Source organism: Mastigoproctus giganteus, chromosome 1 (assembly GCF_048544385.1).
Source record: "Mastigoproctus giganteus isolate SK-2022 chromosome 1, ASM4854438v1, whole genome shotgun sequence".
NCBI lineage: Eukaryota > Metazoa > Arthropoda > Arachnida > Uropygi > Thelyphonidae > Mastigoproctus > Mastigoproctus giganteus.
Genome location: NC_143575.1, coordinates 161,351,959 through 161,379,370, shown reverse-complemented (window position 1 = coordinate 161,379,370; position 27,412 = coordinate 161,351,959). Strand labels below are relative to the sequence as shown.

Below are 27,412 nucleotides of genomic sequence, written 5' to 3'. Positions count from 1 at the left end.
TTCTGTTTACTTTTTCTAGATCTTGTAACAACACACCTTCATTACTACCATTAACCAGTCAGTCAACCTTTGTATCATCTGCAAACTTAGATATTAAGCCTAATAACCTTCATCAATATCATAAATACAGAAAAGAATGCCAAGGCTCTTGCCTCAGATTAAAAGCTGAAAGTGACACCAAAAGAAAGATTAAATAATTGCCATGAGTAACAGCAGGACACAATTTTCATTCTTGCCTCAGGTATTAAAATGGCTCGGCACGGCAATAGGCCCAGCAATGATCCCTCTGGAACAACACTAATAACATCATCAGTCCATGAAGTGCAGTATCCACTAATAATCACTCTGTCTTCTCCCACTTAACCATTCCTTTAAACTATAGAAAAAGCTTGCCCTTAATGCCACAGAGCTCCAATTTTTACAGCAGTCTTATGTGCAACTGTATCAAAAGCTTTCTTGAAATCCAAATATATGATACCAAAATAATTTTTTGCATTCAGTTCTTTTCTAACTGCATCATGGTATCCAATCAGACTTGGTCAGACAAGTGCTCCCCTTAATGAACCCATTCTCTGACTGAAGTATAACTGCACTCCTGTCTAAATAGTCCTGCATTACTTCTTTACCTTCGCTGGAACAGAAGCTAAGCTACAAGGTCTGTAATTACTTATGTCACCTTTTGATCCCTCTTTGTGACCTGGAGATACTTTTTCACATCTTCAATTCTCAGGGACATCCTTGAATCCAAAGTTGCTCTCATAATTATGACTAAGGGTTTGGATTCAAGGATGTCCCTGAGAACTGAAGACATGAAAAAGTTTCCCTTCTGTTATTACAAACTCATTTAGCTCCCTGCTAGAGTTTCATAAACTTTAGCATCACTTCCCTAAAGAATTCCTCATGTGTGAATGTAGATGCAAAATACTTATTCTGGTTGTTATCAACCTGATCAGGATTATCACCAGTTAAACCATTAATACCAGGTAAACCAATATGACTCATCCATTTCCTTCTAGTTTTTATGTAAGTAAATAAGCAAGTCTTTGCATCCTTTGCCAAAGAGAGAAAAGAGCCAGTAGATTTTTGGCTGCTGTAAAGGGGTAAGTATTTTCAATTTTTACCATATTATTTGTTAATTAACACACTACATTGTGTTTTACAGAGATATTAAATAGTTTAATAGTGCTCGTTAGCTTCTTATTTTGAATTTAACTAGTGATTTTTGGAAGTTATGACTCCCAGTGTTGGCGCAAATATTGTCGCCATATTATAGTTGATAAGAAGTAGCGTACCGTATATATATCTTGAACTGATAGTGTAAGGTGTAAAGTAAACCTAGATAGCTAATACAAAGCACTCAATTAGGAATCTGTTAGCTTATTATAATATTATCAGTTAATCAAAAATATTATTAATCTCATTAAATTTCATTGTTAATTAAATTTATTTAAATGGAAATCATGACCCAGAGCTGCGAAGCAAAGATCACAGACTAGCGAGAGTGCTGTGGACTCAGGGGAGAAACGAAGGGGGCGATTCTCTAACACATCACAATCGCAAAAAATGTGCGAAATGTGAAATGTTTGTTGAACTTTCTAAAACAGGATATGATCTAGCCAACAAGGATGTCTTTGTGTGTGCTAGATGCCTAGAGCGTCAAGAAAGTAGGCACCAACTCACCATTCTGATGGGCATCTATTAGAGCTTGAGGTGTAGGGTAAATGCCCTCAAAGAAATTAATATGAGGGGACCATCAAGATCCCAGCTGCCCAGCTCAATGGCAGAGCACACTCCTGTGCATCAGGTAACACAGAGGCAATCACCAAGGTTTTTTTTTTAGGAGCATTAGCAACTAAGGCCATATTGCTCCAGGCATATGTGGTGGTCATTCCCTGACCTTTCCGCATCCTCTGTATTTGGTGGTGGTCACGGGCTCAAACCCCAGTCTAATCAAGAAACGTGTGCTACACATTGCTGCTCCTGCCCACCTGGCTACGGAGGCGCCCACACAATCACCAAGGCAGAATGCACTGGTCCCAAAGGAACTAGTTGTTGTAGGTGACTCTAATGTCAGGGAGACGGGGAATATACTAAGCAAGAAAGATATGTGGAACAGGACCAGGGTATGTCTGCCAGGAGCAAATTTGATGACATTGTACAGCAGATATCATCTTTTAAGGGCACAAAAGGTAATATTGTTGTACACATTGGAACTAATGACATTAAGAGTAAGAGTTCTGCAGATTTACTCAACAAGTACAGGTCAAAGTTGAAAAAAAGTCACGGTTGAATGTGAAAATGTCTGCAGTTCTGCCCAGACATGATAGGAGGGAGTATATGATGAGAGCCTTGTTGATCAATTCAGCCCTGGAGAGATTGTGCAAGGCTCAAGGGGGTAGAATTTTTTTTTTTCAGCCTGGTCTGTGCTTGTTGACAGGAGAGACTGCTTCTACAGGGATAGGGTACACTTAAACAGAAAGGATGCAAGAATATTTGCTGATGCTATCAAGGCAGTGTTAGGCGGGTTGGAAAACTGCTAGCTTGGGGGGATACACAGACTAAGAGGTTAACAGTGACCGCAGGCAGAGCAAAAGTGATTCTTGCACTGCTTCTATTAGAATGAGCAGCAGCCTGGAAAGCAAGGCAATGGAGATTTCCAGGACTGCTGGGAGTCATAGTGGGAAAAATAAATACATGGGCTGTGTTAGGATAACTAAGAGTAGAAAAAGGTGCATGTATACCAATGCTAAGAGTATAGTTAATAAATTTGATTAGCTTGAAGTGCTAGTCAAGATATCAAAGGCAGATATTGTTGGGATATCAGATGTGGTGTCACACAGACATAAGCTGTGCAGAATTGGAATTTGGAGTGTACAATGTGAACAGAAAGAATAGACAGGTAAGGAAGGGAGGAGGGGTTATGCTGCAGGACGGGTTAAGAAACACACAAAATCTAAGGAAGTGGGTGCATCCAATTGATGTTGGTGGACTTGTCACACCAAACAGACTCAACAATGCAATGTTGAGTCTGTTTGTTGTGACATAAGCACTGGGAAAGGAAAAATGAGAGTAGGTGTGTGTGTGTGTCATAGGCCTACTGAATCTGATGAGTATAATGAGCAATTGTGCAGAGAAATAGAGTGGCCCAGTAAATCATAATGTCATATAATAGGGAATTTTAACTTTCCAGATATTGACTGGAACTTGTGGATTGGTCACTTGCACACTAGCAAGACTTTTGTGGATTTATTGGACAACTTGTTTTCTACAGAAACATGTTCAAGAGGCAACCAGAGGGAGTAATACTCTTGATCTGATTATCAGCAGTGATTATTAATGCATTAAGAATTTGCTGATAAAGGAACCACTGAATGACAGTGATTACAATGTACTGATGTGGGAATTACTTAAAGATGTAACTACCATCAAGGCTAAAGGGAAGGGAAGGGCTTTTGCTTTCGTAAAGGTGACTACAGGAGTGTCTCACACTGTTTTAAATCCTGTACAGTGGGATCAACTGATGATACTACCAATGTTGAATTCTAAATGAAAAGCCTTCAGAGACTTAATTTTTGAGGCTACTAGGTTTTTCATTCCAACTATGAAATACTGTTCAACGTTTAGGCCTAAATGGATGTCAGATGAACTAATGAGCCTCGTGGCAGAGAAGAAGAATGTATGGAATGCATATAAAGTATCAGGAGACACAGAAGCCTATGGCAAATATAAACTAGTCTGTAATCAAGTCACAAAGGAAGTTAGGCAGGCAAAGGCAGATTACGAGAAATCCTTGGCAAAGGATGTAAAGAAAAACAGCAAAGAGTTCTTTACTTATGTAAACTCTAGAAGGAAAGGAATGAATCAGATTGGATCACTTAACATAGATGGGTTGACTATTCATGACTATGCTCAGGTAGCTGATAAACTGAATGAGTATTTTGCATCAACATTCACACATCAGGAGTTATTCAATAAGGGGAGTGCCAGAAGTTTATCAAACTATAACAAGGAGTGAAGTAATTTTGTAATAACTGAGAACAAAGTGGAGGAGAAATTGTTGAAGTTAAACATAAAAAAGGCATCTGGGGTGAACGGGATCTATCCAGTTATATTAAAGGAGGCAGCAAAGGAAGTAAGCAAACCCTTAGCCATAATTATGAGAGCTGCTTTGGACTCAGGGGGAGGTCCCCATGGACTGGAGGTGTGCAAATGTATCACCAATTCACAAAGGGGGTTCAAAAGGTGACACAAGTAACTATAGACCTGTTAATTTAACTTGTGTTCCGGGGAAAATAATGGAATCACTGGTTAAAGAAGCATTGCAGGATCATCTAGACAAGACTGCAGTAATAGTTAAGACACAGCATGGGTTTGTTAAAGGGAGGTCTTGTCAGACCAATTTAATTGGTTAGTACAATATGGTCACAAAGGAACTAAATGCCAAAAATAATGTTGATATCATATACTTGGATTTCAGGAAAGCTTTTGATACTGTTGCACATGGAATACTGCTGTACAAATTGGAGAGGTATGGCATTAAGGTTAACTTGCCAAAATGGATAAAGGGATGGTTGAGTGTGAGACGACAGAGAGTTTTAATTAATGGACACTACTCTTCATGGACAAATGTTATTAGTGGAGTTCTCCAGGGTTCGGTGTTGGGCCCATTGTTGTTTTCAGTATTTATCAATGATATTGATGAAGGTATATCAAGTTTAATATCCAAGTTTTCAGACAATACAAAGATTGGCAGGGTTGTTAACAACAGTAAAGACAGTATGCTACTCCAACTGGATCTAGATAAGTTGGACAAATGGGCTGAAAAGTGGCAATGAAGTTTAACATTGACAAATGCAAAGTGCTGCATATGGGTAGCAATAACCGAAGAGAAATGTACCAACTGTGTGGTATTACACTCTGGGAAGTGGAAAGTGAAAAAGATCTGAGGGTAATTTGTGCAGTAAAATATGAAGTTCAGTGAGTAGTGCAGAGGGGTTGCCAGGGCAGGTCATGGAGTCTTGTCAATGATATATAGGAATTTTGCTAGCAGGGACAAGGAGGTGATTTTCCCATTATACAAGGCAATGGTCAGGCCACACCTAGAGTACTGTGTACAGGTCTGGATGCCTCATTTTAGGAACGATGTAGAGTTGCTAGAATGAGTACAAAGAAGAGCAACAAGATTGGTGAGAGGAAGAAAGGGGTGCTCTTACCAAGAAGGGTTTAAGTTCTGCAAATTGCAGTGCCTGGAGAGTAGGCACCTGTGAGGTGATCTGATTGAGGTGTATAAAGCCTTGGATTGGTTGAGCAAGCTGAATGCTGATGGGATTCTTCCTCTTGCTCAGAAGTTCATGTCCAATGTCAACAAATATCTTCTTTCGTCTTCTCAATCTCCAACCCAAGCACACACGGTACTAAGTACTAGAGGTTCTGATACCTCTCGCGTTTTGGGGTTTACATAAAAGGAGGGGGGGAGAAAGAACCCGGATTCAAATTGAGGAAAGACAGTTGTAGAATACATGTGCGGAAATTTGCCTTTAGCCAGTGGGTAGTTGATTGATGGACAGACTTCCATCTTTTGTTATGGAAGTTGATAGCCTAAATAAATATAAGGTTGAGCTGGACAGGCATTTGGAATGAATGGAGGGGTGAAATGGGAGGGTTTTTTTTTTTTTTTTTGGCTGATGCTGCATAAGCTTGCTTTCTTGCATCATATGCCTCTAATAATGATAATCTCCTTTGTGCCTTGATTTTAGACTAGTTTAACCTCCTTCTGCATTGTAACATCTGATAATCTATATGCATCCCATGCATTTTTCTTCTCTGCAACATGTCTCATTATCTGACATCCATAAAATCTAAGCCTTGAACAGTATTTCTTATTTGGTATGAAAATTCTAGAAACTTCTATGATTAATTCCCTGAATGTTTCCCATTTGCAATTTGTTGCTGGTAACATCAATCGTTAGTTCTACTGTATAAAATTTACAAACTGTCTGAGACAACTATAGTCTCCTTTACAAAAGCAAAAACCGTTCCCTTTACTCTTGTTGGTAGTTATATCTTTAAATAAATCCCGAGTCAATACTCTGTGATCACTGCCACTTAGTGGTTCTTTTATGTGCAGATTCTTAATGCATGAAGAATCACTGCAGATAATCAGATCAAGACTATTGCTCTCTCCTGCTGCCTCCTCTAACATGCTGCTGTAGAAAACAATGATTTAATAAAGCCATAAAAGTCTTGCTAGCGTGCGAGTGACAAACCCACAAGTTCCAACCAATATCTGGAAAGTAAAAATTCCACATTATAACACATTCTGTTTTACTGGCCCACTTTTTTTCTCTGTACAGTTTGTTGTACTCACAGTCCTACTCTCAATTTTGTTTTCCCAGTGCTTGTGTCACACTAAAATGACCTAACATTGTACTAACCACACGTAAAATGGATGCACTGCCTTATATTTTATGTGCTTTTGAACTAAGAGCATAGTCTCCCCTCCTATCTGTCCTTTCTGTACACATTGTACTCTCCATAATCAAATTCTGCATCCCTTATATTTGAGTGGCACCACATCTCTGATATCCCCACCATGTCTGCATTTGATGACTTGGCCAGCACTTCAAATTCATCAAACTGATTTACTATGCTCTTGACATTAGTGTACATACACGTATACACATACCTGTTAACCTAACACAGCCTGAAATCTCCAGCAAATCAAATTGGTCCACTTGATATCAATGGTTTGAGTGCAGATGATCATTCTCAGATAGCTGCTAAACTAAATGAGTATTCTGCATCTACATTCACACATGAGGAGTTATGCAAGGAGGAGAGAGCCAGATGTTTATAAAACTCTAACAGGGAGTTAAATGATTTTGTAATAACTGAGAGCAAAATGGAGGAGAAATTATGAAGTTAAACATAAGAAAGGCACCTGGGATGGATGGGATCTATCCAGTTATATTAAAGGAGGCAGCAAATCAAGTAAGCAAACTCTTAGTCATAATTATGAGAGCACCCTTGGACTCGGGGGGAGCTTCCCACAGAATGGAGATGTGCAAATGTATCCCCAATTTACAAAGTGGGTTCACGAGTAATTACACAAGCAATTGAACATAAATTGGAGAGCCAGACAGAGTTTAAACAAAGTCAGATCAGATTAGAGTTGTCAAAGAATGTCTCAATTAGCTGGCCTCTTGTAACCATAGTAGGGGATCCCTATAGTGGATGGTGGCCAATGAAATCACCAAGTAAACAGATGAGTGCAAGTTGTATAATAAAATTGTCCAGTTCAGTCTAAATTAATCAGGTTTGGAAGCCTCAATTTAGGAAGGATAACGATCAGTTATAACAGGTGCAGATAAGAATAAAAGGATTAGCCAGATACACAAAAGGATACTCTTACCAACAAAGACTCAAGTTCCATAAATTGCAGCATCTGGAAAATAGGAATGGGACAGGTAAACTGAATGCTGATCTTTACACACAGGGTAATATAAATTTAAAATTGAAAAGGAAGATTGCAAGAGAGATGTGCTGAAATTTTCTTTCAGACAGATAGTAACTGATTGTTCGAATAAACTTACACCTGGTGTTTAAAATGAGTAGTTTGGGCAAATGAAGTGGGTTTTTTTTTGCTGTATAAACATGTTTTCTTGTATCATTTAGCCACCATTAATATCAATACTAACTCAGATGTATGAACATTTTGGTCCTTGAGGCTGTCACAGATTCTCTCAGCTATGTCAGCTGGGCTTGCTACCTAGGAGTCTAACACGCTGATGAAACTGATATTCGGGTGACACTCAAACCAAGTGGACCAAATTTCAGCAAAGTCCGGCCAGCCTGTGATAGCCAAATTCTCTGCTTGCACCTTCACAATAGTGGGAATGTTAGTAACCCTGGGTATAACCCCTATGTGCAAGTCCTGAAATATGGCAACCATACAGTGTGCACGCGCAAACACCACACGGAAGAATGTCACCCTTGTGTTACCAGGCAATATTAGGGGGCAGATGACCCTAATCAACTGGTGCAATACCACCACTTTGCTTATTGGAGGCTTTAACTTGTGAAAGTAATGTTTAGTCTCTAGAGCAAAGCTCTAGCAACCTCCCTATCTCTTCTGTCATGCAATATGACTGATGTCTTTTGAGGTTATGATGGACATCAGGGCAAAATCCAATCTTCCTTACATTTCAAGGGTATAGCTCTAAAATAGTGTTTGTAGGCTGGCCAATAGATAGTCCACCGGGCTGAACCTATAGGTAACTGTTTCAAAGGTTACTTGATCAGCTAGTGTATAATCTCGCTGCCTCTACTCTGCCAAATGGTGATTGGAGGGAGTCTAAAGTAGTGTTGTGTATATGGGGGACACTGTCATTGAGTGGCCATGTTATGTGAATGAGCTGGGTATATTCTTGCTGTGTGTACGCCATATATCCAAAAATATCATTACTTCATACAACATGTCCTTCCCACTTAGGGTTGTCAGGTTTTCCTAAAAAAAAAAGGAAGATTTTTGTCAATAAAATTAGTTTTAAAAAATACAAGAAAATTCAAATTGTCTATTTTAATTGTACTTATTTTGACATTTTGTTGTTTTTAACAATTGTTTATCCTATTTTACATACTGAAGGAACTCTTTACATGTAAAAGAGAAATTCATTACAATCTGCAACTTTGCCTCAATTAATTCTCAATCAATTAATTATGAAATTAATCAATTAATTATGAAATTAATCAATTAATTAATTATGAAATTAATCAATTAATTTCATAAACAAAAACACCTTTTCTACAACAGCATTTGAGCCATGAATACTTAACAAATAACCTACTATTCTACTGATATTGGGTACATTTTCTTTAGGAACTTTAGAAAAAAAAAAAATCAAGCCACTTGTGCACATCTCTTCCTGTACACTTAATACATTCCAGCAATTTCAACCTATTCTCACAAAACTCTTCATACAACTCATACAGATTTACACATTCTTGGAGTTGAAAAATATCAACTGCCATTTAAAATTCTTGATACTTAATTTCTTATTTTTCTCACTGAAGTCAGTTTTTTTTTTCTAGGTATTGCAATAGATTTGAATTAAAATCACAAAATTCATCAACAATCTTTTTGTAACATCAGCCAAAAAAAGAATGTAAAGGTTACGGGAAAAACACAGGACCTGGCAACCCTATCCCCACTTTTTCTGTCAAACTTACCTACTAAAAGATCTAAATCTCCCAAACACGTCCTCATTCATTTCTGAAATATATGTTGCCTCAGTTCCACACTCGATGATGTCCATTTCCACTTAAAGTCTGCCAAACCCCACATACTTTTTCTGACAGAAACCTAATTATCAATTAATCCAACCACTGTTGTACTAATTACTCACTGTACTCTTCTAATGGCCTAGTTACATATTTAACCAAAGAGAGCCAATGGGCACATGCTTCCAAGTCTTTTTTTATTTCAGTGGTATACATCATTTGAAATTATTTAAATCTATCTTTCCTTTCAGCATTCCTTTCTAGAGAGTATTAAATTTCCACCAAGTATCCACTTTCACAGCAAGTTATGCAGCTCCTTGTCAGCACACAATAAGTTACAATAATAGCCTACCACCAAATGCTCAAACTCTTCTTTTAATACCCATAATACTAGAGTGTTTAAGCCTATTGTAAACAGGCATTACAAGTACCAGACAGTTTTTCAAAAGAATACCACATTCTTTTGGATTGTTTAGAAGATACCATACGTTGTATTCTGTAGAGTTACATTTCACTGCTATCACTAAGAACAATCTGCTTTCAATTTGACCTTTTTTTTTACAAAATGTCACCACAATGTAATATAGCTTTGAATCTGGTGAGTATGGGTTTAGCGCACCCAGGGTCCTGAGCTTGATATCATCATTCTTCTCTTTCTTGGTGATTCCCTTCTACTTCTGATTCTCTCTCTCTCTCTCTCTCTCTCTCTCTCTCTCTCTCTCTCTCTCTCTCTCTCAGGGTAATTAAGGATTTTTTTTTTTTTCTTCTGGTGCAGCATAAGCCTCAGGCTTCCTTGCACCATATGGCTAATAATAATAATAATAATAATAATCTGTAGCAATAGAAACTGGCATATTTTTCAGAGCCATCACTACAGCACTACTTCTTTCCCTATCTGTACAATTTCTCTAACAATGCCTATCATTTTATTCATTATTTATTTTATTTATTTATTTTTTTTTTTTGCTATTTCACTATTAGGAATCTGAACAACCTACATGCACAATCAAGACAACTCATGGAAAGATTATGAATGATAAAAGATGCATATAAACATTTGGAATGTATGGCAACTTCATCACTATGAAATGCAATATCTATTTTTTGTATTTCTTTCTATGCTACTACATGCTGCCATTATATTAGTTGTTTCATAAAAATGTGATTACATTGCCTTTCCCAACGACTGAAATTGAAAAATTAAATCTACATACAGTACACAAGGTAGTGTTACCTTTTTCAGATTTTAGAAAATATCATCTGAAATTTTATGTTGTTTTATGTTGTATTTCTTTGGCATCTTACTAAAGGACACTGTTAATTAGCTTTCTATTACACAAATACAGTAAGACCCCCATATCCACAGGGGATACGTTCCAAGATCTATCGTGGAGGGCTGAAACCATGGCTATAAGCGAACACCTGCTGATCCCAAATATAACATAATTTCCTTGAACATACACATGTATAATAAAGTTTTTTTTTTTTTTTTTTTTTATGAAAACCCCAAACACAAGAGGTATTAGAACCTATAGTACTCACTCAGTACAGTGGTTGGGTTGGAGGTTGGGAAGACAAGAGAAGATATTTGTTGACATTAGACTTGAACTTCTGTAGATTGTAATCATCAAGAAAGACATATGAAGGAAGGTTGTTCCAGAAAACAGAAGTTGAATGAATAACACGAGGAAGATGAAAAGTTGGATCTGTGAGTTTCAAGTTGGACACTAAATCGTTGTTGGCTGGTGGCGGCACATGTTTGGACTGTTATGAGCGGGAATTATAGAAGCCAATTCGGAAGAACAGTGCCCATAGAAGTATCTGTAGAAAGGCATGCAGAAGAAATAGTGCATCTATGAGACAGCAAGTGGAGAGACTCTGTTAGAGATGAGTCATTAATTAACTTAACTGCCCTCTTCTGAATGGAATCTAGAAGCCTGAGAGAGGTTTTGGGGGGCACCGCTCCAGATGTGGGAAAAATATTCCATGGTAGGGCAGATTTGCGATTTATACACAGTGAACAGCAGTTTGGAAGAAAAGTAATGCTGAGAGCGAAAGAGAAAATCAAGTTTTTTAGATGCAGAGGAAGAAATATTTGTAATGTGCTTGTGCCAAGAGAGATTAGGTCAGGGTAATCCCCAAAAAAGATTTAGGCATATATCAACTTGCCTAAAAATTGGAGTGTCACCAAAGATAAGCATAGGAGCAGAAGAATCATTTTTGTGAGACAGATGACAAGACTGAGTTTTAGAAGAATTGAAATCAATCCTTCTAAAACTCAGTTGATCGGCATTTAAAAAATTGGTACCTGATATTCGAGAAGTTGAAGCTGATTGAGCAGGGAAAGGTTTCTCAATGTGCTATCATCAGCAAAACTATGGATAGGATTTCCAGTCAATGGAAGAAGGTCATTAATATACAAGAGGAAAAGAGTGGAGGCAAGAGCTGAACCTTGGGGAACACCAGCATTAGTGGAAAAGTTAGAAGACAGAAAGCCATCTACCATCACCATCAGTGAGCGATCAGAGAGAAAACTGGATAACCAATTACAAAAAACAGTTGGCAAACCATAATATTGAAGCTTATTTAGAAGACCTTTTATGTCAAACTTGTTCGAAAGCCTTTGAGTTGTCTAGAGCAACTGCTTGTGTTTCACCGAACTTTTCCATTGCATTTGTTCATATATGGGTAACATAAGCCAGAATATCACCAGTGGATTGACACTGATGTAATCCATACTGGCGATCGTTGATCAGACAGAAGTTTCAAGGCAGTTTAAGAGTTGGCAGTTAATTGATTTCTCCATTACTTTAGAAAGAGTAGAAGTAATTGCAATGGGACGATAACTGGATGGGAGGGATTTGTCACCTTTTTAGGAATTTCCAAGGAAAAGGAAAAATGCCTTTGGAATAAGAAAGTGAAAGAAGGCAGCAAAGAATAGGAGTAAGTTCAGGAGCACAGGTTTTGAGAACAAGTGGAGAAATACCATCAGGACCTGGAGCTTCTTTAGCATCAAGATTCGTCAAAATCCTTCTGACATCCTTTTGACAGAAGACCACAGGAAGCGCTGGATGGAGCGTTTTGTGAATGGTTGGAGGTGTTTTACCAAGGTCATTAATACATGAGTTGGAAGAAAAATGGGATGCTAGCAGGTCAGCTTTATCCTTGGCCGAAATGACAACAGAACCATCTGGTTTTGACAGAGGCAGGAGCAGAGATGGGCAAAGGTTTTGGCCAATAGCTTTGGCAAGAGATCAGAATGCTTGGCGATCATTAGAGCAAGAAGCAAGTTTTCTACTCTTGGGCAGTTTGAAATCTAGTTTGGACTGATTAATAACTGCTTTACAATTGTTGCAAGCTTTGGTGTAGGCAGAAAATCAAACCGAAGAATTGGAAACAAGCCAATTACGATATGTAACATTCTTCTCCTGAACAGCCTTAGTACATTTATTGGAAAACCAAGGTTTAGATAAAAGACAAGATTTTAAGTGGAGTGTGGGATAAAGGAATCCATTCCTACAAAATAATTTCACTGACACGATCTGAGCAACATTGACATTAGAAGTTTTGAAACAGTAGTACAACCGAAGAAAAGAAATCTTGTAGGTCATCCCATTTTGCATTCTTGTAATGTCAAACAACATGAGGTTGGGAATAGCCATGAGATAAAGGCTCCATTGGAGAAGAGAAAATCACCAAGTTGTGATCTGAAGTGCCTAAAGGACCTCTCACTTCGACTGTGTACTTAGAAGGGTTGTTTGTGAGAAAAAGATCAAGAGTGTTGGCTGTATTTTTAGGATTGTCCTATATCCTTGTAGGTAAATGAACAATCTGTGCAGTCATTAGTAACTGCAAAAGCCTCAACATCTCGACCAGCAGGGTCAGTGTGACTAGAAAACAGAAGCCAGCTGGAGTTGTGAACATTAAAATCACCAAGGAAAATTACCTCACTGTTAGGAAAGTTGGACTGGAGAAAGTAAAGTTGCAAAGAGAGGAAGTTGAAGAACTCCAAGTGATTAGTGGAGATGGAATAATGGTAGAGACAACAGATGAATTTGACAGAATGAAGTAGAGAGATTTTAAGCCAGAGAAGATCGAAAAGAGGAGATTCCAAATTACCAAATCTCTGACAGGGAATATCGGAAAGGACATACGCATAAGTACCACCTTTGAGACGAAAGGAATCATACACCGAATAATTTGGGCAACTGGGATGAGCAGTAGTTGAATAAACCGATAACTGAGATTCTGTCAGAAAAAGTACATGCAGTTTGGCAGACTGCAGGTGGAAATGGACATCGTTGAAATTAGAATTGAGACAATGTATATTTGTGAAATGAACTAGGAAGTGTTTGGGAGGTTTAGATCTTTTCACAGATAAGCTTACTCTATTAGTTTGACAATGGTGTATTCAATAGTAAGAAAAAGTGTGGGGGGGGGGACATGCTGTATGAAGTAATGAAATTTTTGGATATGGAGTACACATGGTAAGAATATACCCAGGTCCTTGACATAACGTGGCCTTGACAATTTTAATCTAATGAATTACAATATTGAAAAATTTAATGCTATTAACTCTTAAAATATGTAAAGTATAAGAAGGACAAAGCAGTACAGTATTGTAACATTTCAGCACACTTCAGATAAATTTAAAAAAAAATTAAATTCAGATGTAATACTAACTAATGAAGGGTTTGGTGTTTCTTCTCAAATTAAATGTCTGTTACCCATATGATGTGGTAAAAATCATATATAACCACTAACACACTTCTCTTTTTAGGGATGTGTTACTTATTAATAGTGCAGTATAATGCAACTTCTCATGGTAGCCATAATAATATGAGAGATCGCTGCCTTTCATAAGATTATATCATTCTTCTACCTGGACTATAAAGTAAGTTAATAATTAAAGATTCTTCAAAATATAATCTACTATAATCAATAAAAGATTAGAATTGATTTAAATGAGTATCTGTGAGGGGACATTATGGGACAATTTCTTCTTCTTCAAGAGGAGTGTTTCCATTTACAATGGGTTTCCTCAGCCTACAAGTTATTTCTTGTTAGTATTTTTCCTGCCATAAAGTGCGGTTCAAGGTGTCTTGGTCAGTTAAGCTTCGGGCTGTCATGCGCTCCCGTACTCCATCCATCCATGTCCTCCTAGGTCTTCCTCTTCTCCTTCTTCCAGGAGGTATCCATTCCAGGATAGCCTTTGGATATCTGTTTTCTTGCATCCGTTTTACATGTCTATACCATGTTAGACGCTTTTCTTTGATGGCGTCAATAATAGTCTTTTTCACTTCCATTTTTTCCCTTATGTCTTCATTCCGTTTTCTGTCTCTTCTAGAAGTTCCTGCTGAGTGTCTCCAAAAATCCATTTCTGTGCAGAGCAATTTGTTTTCCGCTCGCCTATTCGATGTCCTGGGACAATTTCCAGAAATTGTCCCAGGACATCGAATAGGCGAATGGGACAATTTCTGGAATAAAAATAATTATATTTTGAACATGTGTCAGGTGAAAGATGGTTACAATGTACAAAATTCTTTTGTAAAAACAATCTGAAATATTCTGGTGTGTATTGTCAGATAGACACTGATTAAAATAAACAAAAAAAAAAAAAATTTTTCAATACTGTCTCAATAATTCAGTACTCCGTGGAGTTATATCATGAATTTGAATGAGATAAAGTAATGATTTAATTAATACCACATGAAAGTGAATTTACCTTGAACAGTTAGCGTGGCTTCTGCCTGATCATAGTCTAATTCTGTTTTGGCCAGACAAGTATAGACTCCAGAATCAAGTTCGATTGTTTTAGTGATTGTTAGAGAGTTATCTGAAGCTTGAACCATCCTAGGATCTTGATCAAAATCCACTGGTTGCCCATTAAAAAGCCACTGAATCTCATGAAGCAAATTAGGATCAGCTTCTGCATTACAACGAAAAGTAGCTGATTTTCCTGCTGCAACTTCAAAATTTTCAGGTAACTGAGTTATCCGAGTTTTTCCTGAAAAAAAATAATAAATAAATAATAAAAAAAAAAAATAATTGTAAGCAAATATTTTAACTAAGATATCAGTGATATTTCTAAGAAGTTACTCTACCTTTTGGCATTACGGTGCATGGTTTCCAACATTCTTTCCTTATCATCCAGTCTTTGTGTGGTGCATGTGTTGGAACACATGCACCACACAAATTATAATGATGATTATAATTTTAATTTTTTTATTTAACTTTTTTATAATGTAACTGAAATAGCATCAAAGAATACAAAACCTCTTTTTTCATCTTTTTTTTTTATTCAATTTATATTAAGCAATAATCACTAAAAATTTAATACAAGAATATGATACAAATATTATAATGTTAATGAGAGATTTGTTACTAATGGGCATGACACAAATGCTGCAGGGCACTGGACTACAAAATTTGGAAATGAATCTGGGCCTAATGGTAGACATGCAATCGCCTTCTGTATCTTGAAATTCTGGATGACTTTTTGGCTTGAGTATTTTCATAGTTGAAAATGCAGTCTCACATAGTTAGGAAAGGAAGCAAAATATCCAAAACTCTTCCAGCTATTTTAGAATATTCTTCTTCCACAGATAACCAAAACTTGGAAAGAAAGATCATGAAATTTTAAACATTTTAAATGTTGTGTCATCAGATAAGTTATTCATTTACACAGGACTAAGATTTCGTGCACTGTTCTGTGGAAGAACCGCAGAGGTTTTTTTTTTTTTTTTTCTTTCTGTTGTAATTATAATACCTGCATATTTAATATTTCTTTCAAAACATACATATAGATGCACATAATCAAAACTTCACATATAAATGTGCAACACGGTTGTATTCCTTTAGATCAGGGGTGGCCAACAAGTCGATCGCGGCTTTTATTTCGGTAGATCACGACGAATTTTAAATATATATATAAAATAGATTAGTCAAAATCTAAATGTTATTATTATGTGCCCCACTGCATACGTTTATTAAAATCCATTGAACCAAGTAACTACTCTTGTTGCCGCGCAGCCGCAAGGCTTGTCTAGTGAAAATTCACGCAGTTACATTGTGGAGAGCAATGTAGGCGTCAAATTCTTATTTAGCTTACTTAATATTAATAACTGGACAGTACTTGTACGTTAATTTAATACCCTTTGATTTAAAATGAATACTACGAAAAATAGTAAAAAGTATCATTTTCATCAAAGCGTAAAATGTATCATTTAATGATAAAAGAAACATGTTGTTTGATTTGCAATGCTTCCGTGGCTATACCCAAAAAAGGAAATTTAGAAAGGCACTTCAACACACTCCATGGTAAATACCAATCCGATTTTCTGCCCAATAGTGACCTTAGAAAAAATAAATTAAAGGAACTTAAATCCAGGTTATTCGCACAACAAAATTTATTCGTGACACTAAATAAACTGTAGATTCTAATCATCATTTAGATTCTCTTTTTGAAAATTTTAAGAACAAAAAAATGAAATTAAAAGTGCTCTTCAAGATCTGCAATTATCTCGAAATATTGTGATTCGCCACATTGAAAAAAAACAAGTAAAAATGTGAGCGAACAATTGCGTACTCATATTCCTAACTGTGTGTCCTTTTCTTTACAACTGGATGAATCTACAGACGTCAGTGATACAGCTCAATTGCTCGTTTTTCTTCGTATGGTTTTTGATGATTCTGCCACTAGAGAAGAACTGCTGGGTATGGTTTCGTTAAAAGAAAGAACTAGAGGTCTTGATATATTTAATGCATTCAAAAATTTTATTGAAAAAATTAAATTACCACAATTTAAGCTCGTATCAATAACAATAGATGGAACTAAAGCAATGACAGGGTATCTTAACGGATTCATTGCATTGTGCCAAAAGGATGATGAATTCCTAGATTTTTAGAGTTCCCACAGTACCATCCACCAACAAGTGTTAGCCAGAAAATGATTAAATACTAAAAGTGTTATGGACATAGCTTTCAAAATCGTGAATTCCATCAGAGGACAATCTCTTCAAGGAGACTTTTCAAAATTCAACTCGATGAAAATTAACCAGATCAGATATTACACACAGATGTGAGGTGGCTGAGCTGGATTATGTTTCTACAGAGATTTCGAAATTTGCTGAATGAAATTAAAAAATTTGTTGATCAAAGGGGAGATGATTATTAGTAGCTACAAGGTACGGAGTGGTTGTGTGATCTGGCTTTTTTGGCAGATTTTACCAGTAAATTAAGTGATCTTAATTTGGAATTACAAGGAAAAAATAAAAATGTGGGTGACATGATTAGTAGTATTTCTGCATATAAATATCAGTTTTTGGCAATGGCTAAGATCTAAAAGGAAAAAAAATTCGATCATTTTGCAAATATGCAAGATCATTTGCAAAAATATCCTGTTTTTGAATTTAATAGTGAGAAATATGTTTCTGAAATTGAGTGGATTGTTTTGAAACCAGATTCAGCGATTTTAAAACAATTGAAGACATTGTTCAATATATTTCTTATCCAGAAATTGAAACAAAAATCGCCGAGATTTTTCTCACGGAGAAAATATTACTTGAAAATGAAATTATTACATTACAAAACGATATCTTCCTAAAAGCCAGATCATAAGAAAAAGACTTTTGGAAATATGTTTGCCAAGAAAAGTACCCAAATGTCAAAAAATGCAGTGAACTTTTAAATTCCTGTTTTGGTTCTACATATCTATGCAGATTGGCCTTTTCATATTTGAAACAAACAGAGATGAAGAATTGCTCTACTCTTACGGACTTGCATACAGAAGATTCTTTACGGTTGGCCTTATCACAGTATATTCCCGATTTTGAAAGCTTGGAAGATGACATTAAGACACAAACTTCACATAAATTAAAAAAGGTATGAATTTAAAACAAGAATTCTGAACTGTATTTAATTTTAAAATTTATAAACATTTTTCAATATGTGTTGATTAACTTTTTTAACTATTGTGCAATTAAATTCTTGAGATGATAGATAGCGGCACATTTTGAAGAAAAACATCACAAATTAAGTTGGCCACCCCTGCTTTAGATTACATTTCCATGAGCTCTCTTTTTAAAGTTACTTTGTTGCACTAATTTCCATTAAAGTTTACAGTGTTTTTCTTTTTTTTTTTTTAGGTCCTAGCCACTGAAATCTCAGGAAACTAGGTGGCAGGACCTGCCAGAGTAAACTACAACTACTGGGTAACTGGTCTACCTCCACAGGGCAAAGTGTGGGCAACGTCGGGCCTCAGCAGGGGTCTGGCGGCTAAATGGCCAGAAGAACAATGGTACACGACATCACACACCTCAAGATCCATATACTTTTAAATCTCTGGCCTTTACAGGGAACTGTATCACACCACAATGTAAATTACATGGAGATGAGGGAAACCCCTGGTGCCGTTTGACCCTAAACACACTTTACTGTAAAAAATGTCACAATATTAACTAAGGTGCACATCTAAGGTATTTTAACTAAAGTGCACATCTCCATGCCATCTACAGAATAATAAAGCATTTTGTTTTCTTCTAACTGGTATCTCTGATACACACAAATGTATTTGTTCCTCAGAGTCATCACACAAGGAAAAGCCTGATCTCATAAATTATCTTGTTAAAAAATTTTAATTATACAGAATCACTTTCTGGACTAGAATAGTCTTCCCCCCCCTCACCCTGAGTGTACTTTTTGTGGGTTACAAACCTTGACAACAATTATGAAAAACTGCAGCACATAAAAAACTAACAAAACACAAGTTATCAGTTCATGTACACTGTCTATTTTAAGTGATTAGCAGTTTTTAATTTAATTTTAAATGTGATTTCATAGTCTAGGAAAAGATGCTATATTCCATTTCATACCACTACAAAAATATACACTAACTGAATATGCTACAAATGGTAAGTACAATAGCCATTTTCCCACTCAGAGTTAAATGTTTCCTTTTGGAAGTTATCCATATGAAATAAGTGCTTCATGGATATAACTTTTTTAAAATTGCATTCTAGCTGAGGCAAAGAAACAGAAAAGCTGCAACCATATTTGGTCTCCAAAACCAAGTTCCAGTATCATTCCATCATTTCTGTCATGTAGTATGAGGGATGTCTTTTGAGGTTAAAATGGGCAACACGGACAGCCAATATTCTTTACAATTACAGATTACAGTTTAAAATGGTTTTACAGGCCAGCCACTAAATACTCCACCTGTCTGAACCTCTGATAATGCTTTAGGAAACATCCAAATCAGCGTGTGTATAATCTTGCTGTCTCTACTCTGCCAGCTGTGACTAGAATGAGCTTGACGTAGGTGGGGCACTGCCAAGGCCATGTCATTATTATTAGTAGTATAGTAGTAGTAGCAAATGATGCAAGCAAGCTTATACAGTACCAGCCAACACACACACACACACACACACACTACTTACCTTGTCTATCCATCTCTTCTAATAATATGTCTAATTCTTCCTTAAATTTATTCAAACTATTCAAGTTCAGAACACCTGATGGGAATTTATTCCAACAATCAGTTGCTTCCTAGCTGAAAGCAAACTTGCAATATCTATCCTACAGCCATCCTTTTCCAGTTTATTGTTTGTTTGTTTGTTATTTGGTTTTTAGGAGCATTAGCAACTAAGGCCATATTGCTCCGGGATATGCGATGGTCAATCCCTGACCTTTCTGCATCCTCCGTATTTGGTGGTGACGGGCTCGAACCCTGGTCTAATCAAGAAGCGTGTGCTATGCACTGCTGATGCTCCTTCCCACCTGGCTACGGAGGCCCCTTTTCCAGTTTATAGTGTGTGTGTGTGTGTGTGTGTTTGTGTGTGTGTGTGTGTGTGTGTGTGTGTGTGTTGTCTGAGAAAGAGTAAGAATATAAAGTTTACTCAATCCATTTAAAGATTTAAACACTTCAATCGGGTCACTCCTAGAGATGTCTAATTTCCAAATGCTGCAATTTTCAGAACTGAAGTCTTGTGTGGTGAGAATTCTATGGGTGCAGAGAAGAGCAACTCATCTTGTTGCTGTTCTCTGCACCCATTTCAAGAGCTCCACATCTTTCTTAAAATGAGGCCTCCAGACCTGTTTGTATGTAGTACTCAAGATGCAGCCTAACCATTGCCTTATATAATGAGATAATTACTTCCTTATTCTCGCCAGCAATCCCATGAGCTGTTCTAGAATTTTGTCTGCACTTATCAAAGTGTACAGTTACCCTTAGATCTCTTTTTTTTTTTTTTTTTAATTTTTTTCCCCCCACCACCACCACCATGAATGTGGTATCATCCTAGAATAACATACCTTACTGATAAGTTACTCAAGGATATTAAGGCACTCATATCTTGATTATCTGTTCTCAGTTGTCCTAATTATTTCCTCTATGATTCCTTCCACTTTAAAATCTGAACTTTTGCATATGCTCACCTGATATTGCTTGTGCACAGTTGCCAACTTTTGACTTTCAATACGTTAGAGGGTGGGTAACTGTAAGCAGGAGGAAAACAAGAGGGTTTTTTGTCAAAATAGGCACAAAAAAAAAAAAGAAGAAAAAAAAGACCTTTTTCATAAAGAACAGAAGTATCTTTGCAAAAAAAAAAAAAAAAAAAAACACTTTTTCAGGAAAAGCAAGTTTTTTAAAGCTCACATTGCACTAGAAATTAAATTTTACTGATAAAACACACCCTTTTATATTAAAATACAGCTACAGATTTGTTTACCAGTACTGCATATGCTTTCAAACATTAACTTACCTAGGATTTTTGTCGGTAGATTTCTCTTTGGGTTCTCTATTAGACGTCGATTATGACTGCTTCAAGGATGCCAAAAAGTTTCATCCAATTTTGGTACAAATTATTAACCAACCAGAAGAATAAAAACCAAATTATGAACTATATTTTTATCATTATTACCATTATTTTAGTACAATCGGAATGCAAAAATAATTTTATTTTCCAGTTTATTTTATTCAATGAATTTTTAACTGTTCAAATTTTTCTCCTTCATGATCAATGCACTGTTGTAATTGTCTCACTACTGCAATCTGAAACTAAATTTTAAAAAATTTATTTAAAATTTTTTTTAAAATATACATGTAATAAACAATAACAATACAATAGACAATAAATAGAAATGTAATAAAAATATATTTAATAATTTGTGCCAAAATCGAACAAAACCTTTTGGATACCCTGCAATGTTATAAACCTCGCCTTCTTCAGATATGTTAAGTCAAAGTTTTGTTTATAACAATGGCCTTGTTGTCTAGACTTGGCTGTCAAGAACATTTGCAAAACTTCACCAGAAAGAGATCTGAACTGTTTGTTTGTTGTTCTTCCTTGTTGTACCTCCCTATGTGAGTATTTACTCAATCCATTTAAAGCCTTAAACATTTAAATCAGGTCTCCTTACAGGTGCCTAGTTTCCAGGTACTGCAATTTGCACAACTGAAGTCTTTCATGCTAACAGCACCCTTTTGCAACCTTCTATAATCTTGTTGCTCCTCTCTATGCCCATTCCAACAGATCCACAACCTTCCCCAAAATAAAAGCTTACAGACTTGTTTGCAATACACAAGATGTGTCATAACCTTACACAATGGGACAATTATTTTGTCCCCACTTGCAAAATTCCTGCATATCATTGACAGAATCCCCATAAGTTAATCCTAGAATTCTGTCTACACTGCTAGGGTTGTACAGACTGTAGACATATTGCACAATTACTGCCAAGACTTTTTTGTTGTTCACCACCTTGAGTAGTATTAGCAACTGTCATTTGTGTTTCTCATTGCTGGCACCAATACTTTGCACTGGTGCAAGATTTTTTATTTTATTTATTTATATATTTTTTATTATTTTTTATATATCCCTCCTTGTTTTGGTAGTTTGCTATCAATTCCTTATTTTTATTTTATTTTTCTTAATTTTATTTTATTTCATTTATTTATTTTTATTTTTTCAATTCCTTTCATTTTATTTTATTTTATTTGCTGATTTTTTGAATGGTTTGGACAGTCAGTACATGACACTTGAGGTTTGCTATGGTTTGCGCTTGGCTGTGGGCCCACCTCCTCATGGCATAGTTGGGTATCAGGACACACCTCCCTGGTGCTTGTTTCTTCCTAGTAGCTATTTGTTATTATTGTTATTTGGTTTTTAGGAGCATTAGCAACTAAGGCCATATTGCTCTGGGATATGCGGTGGGTATTCCCTGACCTTTCCGCATTCTCCGTATTTGGTGGTGACGGGCTCGAACCCAGTTCTAATCAAGAAGAGTGTGCTACGCACTGCTGCTCCTTCCCACCTGGCTACGGAGGCACCTTCCTAGTAGCAAAGTGGCCAGAAACAATATAAAACATATGCACAGCATAAGCGTAGCACAGCATTACACACATTTCTGGCCTTTCTGCTGAGTTTCTTTATTAGAAAGATGTTTACATGGCATGTTATTCTAAGATTACTGTTTCCATATGCAGCACCTAGCAATTATCAATGTTGCATCTCAGTTGGCACTTCTCAATCCATTTTCTCTCGATTTTTCTACACCTTGTTCAAGTAGCATATTCTCATTCATGTCATTAACTACTGCCAACCTTTGTACCATCTATATACTTTAACCTACATCTTGATACATCTTCATCAATACTGTTAATGAATACTGAAAACAATAAAGGGCCGAGCAATGAACTTCATTAATAACATCACCCCAAGAAGAGTATTGCCCATTAATAATCACCCTGGCTTCTGCCACTCAACAATCTCTTTATCCATAGCAGTAGCTTGTCTCTAATGCCAGACCACTCCAATTTTTACAGGAGTCCATATGTGGAACAGTAACAAAAGCTTTAATGAAATCTAAACATGTGATGGAAAAATTATTTTCTGCATCTAGTTCCTTTGTTATAGTAGTTCAGCTTGTTCTAAGGATAATTTTTTTTCCCTTAGAAAAGATTTACCCTTAGCAAATATATGCTACAATAACCATATAATGTCATTCCTCTCAAGAAAATTCTGCATTACTTTTAACCTGTGACTCCGAATAGAATCACTGGTTAAAGTAATTTAGGATTTAACCAGTCCTCTAAACAGAGCCACTGGTTAAAAATTTCCCTGGATCAGAAATCAAGCTTACAGGTCTGTAATTACTTGCTTTGCCATTTGATCCCTCTTGTAAATAGTCTGTAGAAACCTCTCCTAAATCCAATTGGTGGCCTAATAATTGTAGCCAAAGTACTGCTTATCTCTTTTGCAGCTTGGGCTAAGGTAAAGAAAGCCTGCACGAGAAGCACACAAAAGTTCAATGAAATTTACCGGTAAAAGTACTTTGCCATAACGGCATTTGTGTTGTTGCTTGCTCAGTAAACAGACGGTGGGTGTTGTCGGTCTGGAGTAGACGTTGAATCCCATGGGAGCTTGAAACATTCCCGAAGTGGAAGGGGGAACCTGATCTTTTTTCTTTAGAATCACTAATTGAATCACGAACAGAGTCATATTGGAAATTCTGGCATTGTAAAAAATGTATGTAATGTAGTTTCACTGGTAAACTTTTTCGACGTTTGCCCGTGCTTCTCGTATCGGCTTCCTTTGCCTTTTTTTTTTTTTTCCCCTCTTAATATACAATTTATCTACTAGTCCACCAGTGATTCTAAAGAAAAAATGTTTCAACACCACTGTTTGGTGTTGAAACATTTTTGTGCAACTTATTCTGTGAGTAAAAAAGCAAATTGTTTATTTTTATTATCATTATTATTATTGTTGTTGTATATAGTTCTGAGTGGTATTTCAATTAATTAATTTATATAGGAGATTAATGCTTCCAGATATCCTACATATCAAGCACATTTCTTGTTGTGCTAAATAATCAGCACATGGAACCTTTTGGCAAGAGAAGGTTTGTATATTGAGTCACTTTGGTTCTCACGGACATTACCTAACTCTGTCTTGAGTTATTATCAACTTGCTCACCACAAGAAAAATAATTGTATTCATTTGATTCATCTTTAGCATTAGCAGAGGCATATGATGCAAGAAAGCAAGCTTATTCAGCATCAGCCAAAAAAAAAAGAAAAAAAAAAAAAAAAAAAAACAACCGCTACTCCCATTTCACCCCTCAATTCGTTCGAAATACCTGTCCAGCTGAGCCTTAAATTTGTTTAGGCTATCAACTTCAACAACAAGCGATGGAAGTCTATTCCACAAACCAACTGCCTGCTGGCTAAAGGCGAATTTCCGCACATCTATCCGACATCCATCCTTCCTCAATTTGAATTTATGCCCTCTCAGGTGATTATTCTGAGCAAGAGGAAGAATTCCATCGGCATTGAGCATGCTCAAGCCATTCAAAGCCTTGTACACCTCTATCAGATCACCTCGGCGATGCCTAGTCTCCAGGCTCTGTAATTTGCAAAACTTAAGCCTTTCTTCGTAAGAGCAACCCTTTGTTCCATTCACTAATCTTGTTGCCCTTCTCTGTACTCGTTCCAGCAGCTCTACATCCTTCTTGAAATGAGGCCTCCAGACCTGTATACAGTACTCAAGGTGTGGCCTGACCAATGCCTTATACAAGGGAATAATCACATCCCTGTCCCTGCTAGAAAAATTCCTGTATATCATTGACAAGACACCATGAGCTACTCTTGCAGCTCGTCTGCACTGCTCAGAGAACTTCATATCTGCCTGCACAATTACCCCCAGGTCCTTTTCATTCTCTACCACTGTCAGCGTAGTACCACAGAGTTGATACGTTGATCTGGGGTTACTGTTTCCCATATGTAGTACTTTACATTTGTCAATGTTAAACTTCATTTGCCACCTCTCAGCCCATCTGCTCAACCTTTCCAGATCCTGTTGCAGCAGCATAGTATCAGTAGTGTCCTTAACAACCCTGCCAACCTTTGTATCGTCTGCAAACTTGGACATTAAGCCTGATACACCATCATCAATATCATTTATAAATACAGAAAACAACAATGGACCCAACACTGAACCCTGAGGAACTCCACTAATAACATTAGTCCACGTTGAGCAGTGTCCATTGATTACCACTCTCTGTCTTCTGCACTCAACCATCCCTTTATCCATAGCAGCAATTTGCCTCGAATGCCACACTTCTCCAATTTGTGCAGCAGTCTTCCATGCGCAACAGTATCAAAAGCCTTTCTAAGATCCAAATATATAATATCAAAGTTATTCCCTGCATCCAGTTCTTTTGTGACTACATCATAGTATCCAATCAAATTGGTCAGACAAGACCTGCCCTTAACAAACCCATGCTGTGTCTGAGCTATAACTGAATTCTTGTCCAGATGATCCTGCAGTGCTTCTTTAACCAGTGCCTCCATTAATTTTCCTGGAACCGAAGTTAAACTAACAGGTCTATAATTACTTGTGTCAGCCTTTGATCCTCCTTTGTGAATTGGGGTTACATTTGCACATCTCCAGTCCATGGGTACCTCCCCTGAGTCCAAGGAAGCTCTCATAATTATGGCTAGGGGTTTGCTTACTTCCTTTGCTGCCTCCTTTAATATAACTGGATAGATCCCATCCACCCCGGGTGCCTTTTTTATGTTTATCCTCAACAATTTCTCCTCCACTTTCCTCTCAGTTATTAGAAAATCATCTAGCTCACTGCCAATGTTTACTTCACCTACGACATTCCCCTTCCTGAATAACTCCTCATGTGTGAATGTAGATGCAAAATACTCGTTTAGATTGTTAGCCACCTGAGCTGGATCCTCAACTGTTGAACCATCAACATCCAGTGGACCAATCTGATTCATCCCTTTCCTTCTTGAGTTTAAATAGGTAAAGAACTCTTTTCTGTTTTTCTTTGCATCCTTTGCCAAGGATTTCTCATAATCTGCCTTTGCCTGCCTAATCTCCTTTGTGACTTGGTTACAGACCAACTTATATCTATCAACTTATATCTTATATTTAGAGGTACAATAACCTAATAATAATGATGATGATGATGAATAATAACCTAAAATAGGAAATTTGAAAAGAAGGCATATTTTACTCTCAAAATTTACTATAATTACAAGCTTTGTCTATCGTTAGGAATTTATAGATAAGCTGAGTTCATTACTGTTGTCCCTTTTAAACCTAAACACTGTTTATCATCAGAACATATCTCCTACGTAGCTTTAATTTTAAAAATGTCTTTTTGATATAAAATACATGAGTTAAACAAAATTAAAGATATAATACTAAAATTAAGAAAACTAAATAAAATCATACACCTTTTATTTCCAACTTTCCTACTGCTTCAGCATCTCCTAATTTGTTAGATGCAGAACAAGTATAATCTCCTTGGTCAGTAACAAGTACATCATCAATCTGCAAATCACCATTTTCCAAAACCTAAAATAAGAAAACTAATTAAAATCCCATGGAGTCAAAAAAAAAAAAAAAAAAAAAAAAAAAACCCGATACTGACATAATTCAGCCATTTCATAGAATGATTTACTTTTGCTTTTAATTATATTAAAAGGTTTTTGAACAGAAAAACACTGCTATGCAAGTTATTAATGAGAAAAGTCTGAAGAACAGGGTGGATACCCTCGAAGGAATTAAACTGGAAGAGGGCATCAAACTCTCAGCTGCCCACATCAATGCCAGAGCTGGAACTTGATTATCACGCAACACAATGGCAATCCCCAAGGCAGAACGCGCTGGTCCCACAGGAACTAGTTTTTTTCAGTAACTCTATTGTCAGGGAAATAGGAAATATGTTGTGCAAAAAGAAGAGGTGGAATAGGATCATGGTATGTCTGTTAGGGGTAAAAGTTGATGATGTTGTAGAGCAGATATCATCTTTTAAGGGCATAAAAGGTGATACTGTTGTACAATGGCACTAATGACATTAGGAGTAAGAGATCTGTAGACTTACTTAAGTTTAGGGCAATTTTGAAAAAAGTTGCGAGTTCAGGTTAAATTTGAGTGTCTGCAATTCTGCCCATACACGATAGGAGGGAGTATATGATGAGAGCCTTGTCAATCAATCCTGTACTGGAGAAATTGTGGAAGGCTCATGGGGTAGAATTTTTCTCATTGTGTTCTGTGTTTGTTAACAGGAGAGACTCCTCCTACAGAGATGGGATATACTTAAATAGAAAGGGTGCAAG

At 36.7% G+C, this 27,412-nt stretch overlaps 1 protein-coding gene across 1 annotated transcript in view; it reads right to left on the bottom strand.

Annotated features, from left to right (window-relative positions):
- LOC150091222 (neuroglian-like) overlaps positions 1-27,412 on the bottom strand; it is a 447,266-nt gene that overhangs the window by 161,774 nt on the left and 258,080 nt on the right. Inside the window, exons 11-12 of the mRNA XM_090374775.1 lie at positions 26,528-26,648; positions 15,005-15,286 (exon numbers count right to left, since the gene is read on the bottom strand). Coding sequence (XP_090230901.1) covers positions 15,005-15,286; positions 26,528-26,648 — 403 coding nt within the window. The remainder of the gene's footprint in view (positions 1-15,004; positions 15,287-26,527; positions 26,649-27,412) is intronic.